At 37.3% G+C, this 9057-nt stretch overlaps 1 protein-coding gene across 1 annotated transcript; it reads right to left on the reverse strand.

Annotated features, from left to right (window-relative positions):
* Nucleotides 1–3472: 3472 nt before the first annotated feature.
* K441DRAFT_538359 (uncharacterized protein) lies at nucleotides 3473–7795 on the reverse strand (the record flags this gene model as incomplete). The annotated part of the gene is made up of 2 exons (XM_067642522.1): nucleotides 3473–3556; nucleotides 7703–7795. Coding segments are annotated over 2 exons (177 nt in total), but the record flags the coding sequence as incomplete, so codon positions are not given.
* Between the last annotated feature and the right edge of the window lie 1262 nt (nucleotides 7796–9057).

The raw sequence follows: 9057 nt of genomic DNA on the forward strand, positions 1-9057 counted from the left end.
GGCGTAGTCCTAGTATCAATTAAACGCGGCGTTAGGATCCTTAAAGGTCTTACCATTATATAGCTCTAAAAGGTGGTAGGCGGGCATAGAGTTAACTACCTTTTTTACTATTGGAGCTAGGTTTGGGTGCAAACGGTAGTTCGGCTACTACTTTAGACGTTAGATCTTAACTTCTAGCGATGGCAATTAAAGCTATAGCGGAAGAGGATTATTTATATCGTGTACCAAAGGAGCAGAAACAGCACAACATTTATAACCGCTGGGGGTTAGAGTCCTAGGAGGGGGTAGAGGAGAGAACGACTCCTACGTAGAGGCCTGCGCCAAGCTCTCTACACCTATATACTATAGCCGGCGAAGCCAAGATAGAGTTGACGGAGCCTAAGAAACCTTATACTAAGTAGCTAAAGCAACCTAGTAAAGAGGGGGTAGGGTATTAAGGACTTCAATAGGGTTGCTCTAGCGATTACCAGGTTTTCGTACCGGAGCAGCGGAAGCAGTATAGGCAGTATAGGCAGTATAGGCAGCAAGGCGACGCTGCAGGAGCTTATTAAGGTTAGGAAGAGTTGAATTAATATTAAATAAAGAGCTATCGGCTATACTATACAATAGAAAGTTAATATAGGCTTTATAAGGTGTAGATTTAGAGCGACTTTATAGTGGAAAACTTCTAAAAACTTACTATTAAAGTCGTCCGACTTCGGCGTTATATCTTAAACCTAGCACTAATGTTTACTTTATAAGCTATTTAGGGCTTTTAGTCTATATAATAAGCTATCAATTCCGCGCCCCAAACTAGTCTATTTACCACATAGTTGTATAGATATTCTATAATGTAAATTACGGTAAGGACATGCTTTTTTGAAGTTCTTCAGCTACCCCAATAGCGGCCCGTGCGGGACTTAGTAAGCGCTTACTAATCTTAAATATATGGGATAAATATGCCCGGAGACGCTCCGGAGTATAAGCGACGATAATATATAGCGAAGTAGATATTATTAAGCTATGTATATGAACTATATAATAAGATCAAGACGTTGCGTAAGGAGAGAAAGTAGGAAAACGGGGAGAAAGGGCATATATTGTTGATTTGGTTGCTTAGTTAACACGTATATAGGGCAGAATAGGGTTTAGGTTATAGTCCTAGTAGAACTTAGCAGAATTTAGTGGAACTTAGCGGAATCTGGCAGAATATGGCAGGTTGCCGTTAAATTGCCACAGATTGCCGTCTTATGGTCAGTCTCTAGTTGCTAAGTTGGTGGAAACAGGTGGACGTGTATAAGGTGTTATAGAGGTGTCCTATAACAGTACCCCCCCTTTAAACTCGAGCTTCTGCGAGATGGGGCTGTAGTAGTTCTGGGTAAAGTTTATAAAAGTCTTCTGCGGCTTATATAAGCCCTATAGAGTTGACGGGTTCCTATAAGGGCTTAGTATAGCCTCTCCACTTTATAAGGTATATATATTAGCGTTTCCGTTTATTATACTTAATATTATTAATTCTTTTAATAAAGTACTTATCCTCACCGTCTACCTTAATTGGTAGGAGAGGGTCCTGTATCTGTTTAGGCAGGGCGTCTAATATGGGGGTAGTAGGGTAGAGGACTGACGTATAGAATACGGGGTGGATTTTAACCGTATTAGGGAGCTTTAGTTAGTAGGCGTGGGAGGAGATAACCTTCTCGACCTTATAAGGGCCAGCGTTCTTCTAATTAAGCTTCTTAGCAGGTCGTTTTATATTCAGATTTCTTGTGTCTAGCCAGACAAAGTTACTAATTTAGTAGGCCGGTGCTAGGGTTCGTTTCTTATTTGCTGCGGCTTCGTAAACAGATTAGGCCTATATTATTTCATTAGTAAGGAACCGTTATAGTTCCTCTATCTTCTCTATAAATTCATTTACTTCTATAACTTGTAAGGCGTAATAAGTAGGGTAAGGAATATTACTAAAGGGTTTAAAACCTATTTATAGATGCTGGCCGTAGTTAGCTAGGAATGGGGAGACCTTTATAGTTTCCGAAACGGAATTATTTATAGTAAACTTGGCAAATGCAAGCCAGTTAATCCAATTATCTTATAAGTATAACGTATATATCCAAATATACTGTTCTATTATAGCGTTTATACGTTCCATTTAACTATCCGTTTCTAGGTAGTATGCTATAAATAACAGTGCTTTAATACGGAGTTAGGTAGTTAGTTCTTTCCAGAATATAGAGATAAACTAGCTACCTTTATTGGAGATAATCATTTTGGGGAGTCTGTGGAGTTTCTATACGTGATCTAGGAATAGTTAGGCAACGGTAGGCGTTAATATGTTAGGGCAGGCGATCAGGTGCCTTATCTTAGATAGTCGGTCTACGACTACTATAATGTTCGTGCAGCCTTTACTTATGGGGAGGTTAACGACAAAGTCAATTAAGATGTCCTTTTATCTTCGGTCCGGAACAAGTAGTGGCTTTAGGAGGCCGTTATACGTCTTATACGAAGCTTTGGCTCATCGGTAGATATAGCAGCTAGAGACGTACCTTTGTGTCGTATTATATATATTTGGCTAATAGTATTCTCGTTAAAGCAGTTTTAGGGTTTTTCCTTGGCCTGGGTGGCTGGTTACTAGTAGATCGTATATATGTTTAAGGAGCTTAAGCTTAAGTTTGTTATAGTTAGGTATAACTAGGCGGTTCTAGTAATATAAGCGGTTTCCGCAGGCTTTGTATTTACTTAGAGAAATCTTTCTAGAGTGTCTAATGCTATTATATATTAGTTTAAGCGTCTCCTAGATAAACTTATTATTTAGGTATTCGTCAGCTATAATCTGTTTAATTAATCAATCAGTTATTTTAAGGACGTATACTGTAAGGTCTTTAGTGGGAGGGTTAAATAGTTTAGGGCAAAGCAGGGTCTGATTTTAGTAAGAGCGCGCTTCTTCTAAGGCTGGCGTGTCTTGTAAGCGTTAGGTTAGGGCGTTAGGCTTCTAACCTTAAATGCCCGGGCGGTATATAATTGAGAATTAGAAATAAGACAGATATTCTAACTAGCGGGCCTAACGATAACTTAGCTGCTTTGTGGTTGTAAAGTACTGTAGGTTTCTATGGTCGCTAAGGACCTTAATTAGAAATCTAGCGCCTTCTAGTTTGGGTCGCCACTGTTTAAAACATCTAATAATAGCTAATAATTCCTTATCGTAGATCTCGTAGTTACATTTGGCTAGGCTTAGTTGTTTTAAGAAGTATACTACGGGGTGTAATACTCTATCCTCATTATATTGAAATAGGATGCCTTTAGTGACGTAGTTAGATAAGTTGGCTTCTATAACACTTATTCGGTTTAGGTTAAAGTGTTAGAGTATAGGCGCAGTAGTAAATATAACCTTTAGATAGGTAAAGGCCTTCTTATATTCCTTGTTAAAGACAAAGACTTTATTCTTTTAGGTTAGAGCTATAAGGGGTAAAACTAGGGCGGAGAAGTTATTAATAAACCGTTAGTAGAAATTAGCAAATCCTATAAAGGCTCTTACGTCCTTAACATTCTTAGGTTCTTGCCAGTTTATAATTACTTTAACTTTCTTTAGGTCTATTTATATACTGTTTATAAAAATAAGAAGTCTAAGGTATAGAACTTCCATTTTATAGAACTTGTATTTATCTATATCTAATTATAGACTAGCTCCGTGTAGGGCTTATAAAATAAGATTAACGTGTTTCCGATATTCGGTTAGGTTATTACTATATATTAGGATGTCGTTAATATAAGCAGTGCAGAAGATATCTAGGTAGGGGCGCAGGGTATTATTTATATAATGTTAAAACGAGCTCGGAGCGTTTATAAGGCTAAAGGGTGTTACTAAGTACTTAAATAGTCTATATTAGGTATAAAATGCAGTGAGCTATTTGTCTCCTTTTATAATACGGAGACGGTTAAATGTAGAGATAATATTGAGCTTTGTGTAGTAACGAGCCTTACTTAGTTAGTTTAGCGTCTCTTATATCAATAGGATCGGATATTAGTTCTTAACGGTAATGGCGTTAAGGGCTTGGTAGTCTATATAGAAGCATAGACTGCCGCTAGGTTTCTTAACGAAGATTACTAGTACGGCTATAGGCGACGAGCTTGCTCTAATAAATCCTTTGCTTAGGTTTTCGTCTAAATACTTTTATAATACTTGGAGTTTATTTTAGGATATTCTATATAAGGGTCCAAATCCGGGCTGCTTTCCTTCTTTAAGTATGATCTTATGGTTATATAGTCGGTGTTCTAGTAGCTTATCAGCTTCCTTTCGTGAGAATACATTTAGGCAATAATAATACTCTACTAGTACCTTCGTGGCGGGGTTGGTGTGCTTCTTTAGTACTAAGGCCTTCTTAATATCGGCCATCGTAACAGTAAAGATCGTATACTCGGGTTTTTTAGCAAGTTACGCTAGTAGGGTAGCTCCGATTATGCGGATATTTAAAGTGCTGAGCTCGCTTAGATTGTTTATAGTTTCTTATATGGCTTCCTATTTAGGTTTAGGTTTAGTATTAGGTACGGAGTTAGTGTTAGATTTAGGTTCGGGTTCTTTAAGTATACTCTTTATAGTAGAGTACTAGTCCTTCTGGTATTTTCGTATAGTAAGCTTAAGCTTTTACTTAGTGTGGGGCGGTGTAGTACTTGGGGTCTGTTTGTAGGGTTCAGTGGAATTTTCAGATCCTTAGTAGATATTAGTGGAAGTCTTATATTAGTGGAATTTGGTGGAATTCTTAGGCTAGTAAATCTTAGTAGATTTTTCGGATTTCGGTTCTGGGTCTAAGTAGTAAGTTATAAGGCACTTCTACTTGCAACAGGAGGCGGTAAATAGAAGCTTAAGGTTGTCCTAATTAATAGTTACCTTATATAGCTTTATCCAGGGTTATTTAAGGATTACTGAGTAACCTAGGGTGGTAATGAAAAGCCTAATTAGTTCTTTGTGGTTTAGGTATTAGAGTTTTAGAAATACTACGTGGGTAATACGGCCTAAGATGGTGCGTTTGCTATTAAATCCAAATATATTAATGTGCCAGTTAAGGGGGGTTAGGGTAAAACTATTATCTTACGTAAAGATCTTGTTAATAAATCCTATATCGCTAGCTCCTGTATTAATTAAGACTTAAGCACTAACCTATTAATTGTTCTACTATAGGCGGCAGTTAACAGTTATACTATGATTTTAAGAGTTAGAGTTCATAACATCTAAAGCATTTAATGAGATCTTAAGGCAGAGCCGTCCTGGAGAGCGACTTAGCTCTAAAACCTTCCTTTTAGAGATAATCGGGACGGTATTCTTATAGCGTGTTGGTTGTAGTTTCGTCCTTATAAGTGGTGCTTATTATATAACGTGCTAGAACCGGATAACAATTGGGGTTAGTGGATAGAGCTTAGTTAAGGCGATTGGTTGCTTATGCTAGTTATCCTTTTATATAATTAGGACAGTGGTATACCGCCTATACTAGTTATTCGAATATTTATTTTAGGCAGGGGAACGGAGCAGTAACTTGAGATATAAGTGTCGCTTCCGTATTTAAAATAAAGGCCGTATTTAATACGTCGTTCATATTTAGTAGATCCTTTTGGGGCGTAAGAGAGGGTTCTAGCGTTAATATCTATAGCGTCTGGGTCCTTGCGGGTCTTAGACGGCTAAGGAGTAAAGTATTAAGGTGTATGTTTTGGGGTAAGGCGTAGTATATTATTATATAGGCCGTTAATAATATTGGCGTAGGCAGTAAGGGTATTTAGCAGTTTAACTCCTATAAGGGAAGCCTTTAGTTTAAAGTTTAAGGATTCTACTAGGCGATTAATTAAGGCGGGTTCGTTCTATTTAGTCTCTTTAGTATAGCGGTAGAACTTAGCAAAGTATAATAGGAAGCTCTTAGAGCTATAAGTCATCTTATTTAGTTTCCTTTATGCTGTTATAATTCGGTTAGGGTCGCTATACAATACTTCTAGTATGGTGACTAGTTCTTCTATAGTGTTTGGCTAAAACGGGTATATAGTTTCCGCGGCGTCTCCTGTTAGACGGCTTACGGCATAATATAGTTAACTGTTAGGGGTGGGGTAGCGATTGATATTACCGTTTAGCTTATTCTTAAGTTAGTTAAGGAAGGAGTATAGTTTGCTCCTTTTACCTAAATAGGCGGGAGGATTAGGGAGACGTTTGGATAGCTTCTTTATGGGGGTACTAATTGGCGAATTTGGGGTTAAGGAGCTAGTTTTAGATACGTCTTCTCTATCTAGTACTTGTAGGTTAATACTAGTAGGAATGAGTAGGGGCAATAGTGTAGCAGACGGTGGGTTACGGCGGATCTCTTTGATTTCTTTTCTTAGGGATCTAATTATTTCTTAGTGTTGAGCCTCTTGTTAAGCAAGGGTATCTATAAAGGCCTATTGCAGGCCCTTTATTTGTTCGGTAAATATATTACATAAGTTAGTTACAGACATTAGGGCTTTTAGGTTGTTCTGCATGCTAGGCAGGGTGAGGTAGTATAGGTTTAACGTAATATAGTGTTACGGAGTAAGTATAAGCGACAATAATATATAGCGAAGTAGATATTATTAAGCTATGTATATGAACTGTGTAATAAGATCAAGACGTTACGTAAGGAGAGAAAGTAGGAAAACGGGGAGAAAGGGCATATATCGTTAATTTAGTTGCTTGGTTAATATGTGTATAGGGCAGAATAGGGTTTAGGTCGTAGTCCTGGCAGAACTTAATAGAATTTAGTAGAACTTAGCAAAATCTGGCAGAATATAGTAGGTTGCCGTTAGATTGCCGCAGATTACCATCTTGTGGTTAGTCTCTAGTTACTAAGTTAGTGGAAATAGGTGGACGTGTATAAGGTGTCACGGAGGTGGACGTGTATAAGGTGTCACGGAGGTGTCCCGTAATACCTAACCAGATTAACTTATCTAGTGACTTTTTAGCTATTTTAGGGTCTAGAGCGGCTACGAACTCTACGTTGTTAGAGTTATAGGACTTATATAGTAATTCTTCTAAGATTATAGGGTTAATTTTCTGGGGCGGTATAATAACTTAGGCTCGGTGGCGGAGGTGTTTATTATTAGCGTCCTTAGGCCTTATTCCTAGTAGCTAGCTTAGGGCGTTAGGGAGCATGGCTTTACTGCTAGGTCTATATATAATTATAAAGTTAAACTATAAAAGGAACTCTGCCTACTAGACTTGGCGCTAATTTAGCTACTTAGTAGTTATAAACGTCTATAGGTTCTTATGGTCGGTAATAATTTTAAACGGCTCCTTAGTCCCTTATAGCTTAGGACGCTATTCCTTTAAAGCCTTAACAATAGCTAAGAGTTCTTTATTATAGATCTTATAGTTATACTCTAGCGCAAAGTACTTTGCGGAGAAGAATGCAACCAGTCTTAATTTACTGTTATTATTATACTAGGAAAGGACTCCGCCAAAAGCCTAATTTAATACGTCTATCTCTACCACTATTTTCTTTATATAGTTATAGTATGCTAGTACTAGTGCTAAGGTAAAGGCTTCCTTAAGGGCCTTAAACGATTTAGCTTGTTCTAGTCCCTATAGCCATCTAATATCCTTCTTTAGGAGTTTTGTCATAGGTGTAGCAACGGCAGAGTAGCCTTAGATAAATCGTTAGTAGAAGTTCGCGAAGCTAAAAAATTGTTATAGTTCTTTAATTAATATTGGGTCCTTCTATTCCTATAAGGCCTATACCTTTTTAGGGTCTATAGTTATGCTATTAGTTAAGATAATTAAGCTAAGGTACTTTGTTTTTATAGTATAAAACTTAGACTTATTGATATTAATTTAGAGTCCGGCATTACCAAGTCTCTAAATAATTTCATTTACGTATTTTGTGTGCTCGGCGCGTATTTTAGAGAAGATAAGGATATTATTAAGGTATACAGTGCAGTAGTTGTTAAGGGCGTTGTGTAAGACGTAGTTAATATAGTTCTAGAATATAGCGGGCGCATTACAGAGACTAAACGGTATAACTAATATCTTATATAGTCTAAACTGGGTAATAAATGCTGTAAGCTACTTATAGCCTTCCGCGATCTGGATCTAGTTAAATATAGCAATTATGTTAAGCTTAGTGAAGTACTTAGCACTATAGAGTGCGTTAAGTGTCTCGCGGACTAATAGCAATAGGTACTAATTTTTAATAGTAACTGTGTTTAAGCCTCTGTAGTTATAGTAGATTCTTATACTACCACTAGGTTTTACGGTAAGGAGGAGTGGTATTACGGCTAGTAAGGTTAATTTACGGATAAAACCCTTATCTAGCATCTTATTAATCCACTTCTTTACATACCAAAGTTTAGTAGGTAAGAGTGGTCTATTTTTATAGTATAGGGCCTAGTTTCCGGGGATAATCTTAATTTTATGGTCCTATAGTTAGTAAGGGGGCAGCTTATCTATATTCTTAGGGAGAAAGTGCTTAATATATTCGCGGAATTCCTTTAATAAGCGTTGCGAAATGTTTTTACGGGTTAATCCTGGTTTGCCTTTTAGGAATTTTTCAACATTAGTATTAGCTATTTTCCGGCGTAGAGACTTAGGCTTAGTTTTTAGGTTTATTTTAAGGAAATTATAAAAATAAGGGGGTAGTGCTTTACGGGCTTCCTCTATTGTATAGTCGCCTTCTACTAACCAGCGGAAAGATTTTTCTGACAGGTTTGGTACTTCTATTAGGCCTATAGGTAGCTCTTTAAGCAGCTATTAGTATTCTTCTTATTTAACTAGTTCTACTAGCTCCGCTATATAGATCCTTATTACCTTTACGCCTTTTTATTTATAGAACTGGGTGAAATTAACGGTATAAGTATATCTAATGTCGTCTAGNTTNGGGCGTNTTTAGTTCTCTAGTGCTACGGCTAGGCTATATCGGAAAAATATTCGCAGGATGAGATTCAAGTAGACTTTGGTTTTCGCGTTTCGCGTAATTGACATGCAATTTAACCAACTCGACACGCAATTGACCAACTTGACACGCAATTGACCAACTTGACACATCTAAAAGTCAAATAACACGCAGTTAACCAACTTGATAACTTTAAAAGTTAAAT

Source organism: Cenococcum geophilum (genome assembly GCF_001692895.1).
Source record: "Cenococcum geophilum 1.58 unplaced genomic scaffold K441scaffold_4, whole genome shotgun sequence".
NCBI lineage: Eukaryota > Fungi > Ascomycota > Dothideomycetes > Gloniales > Gloniaceae > Cenococcum > Cenococcum geophilum.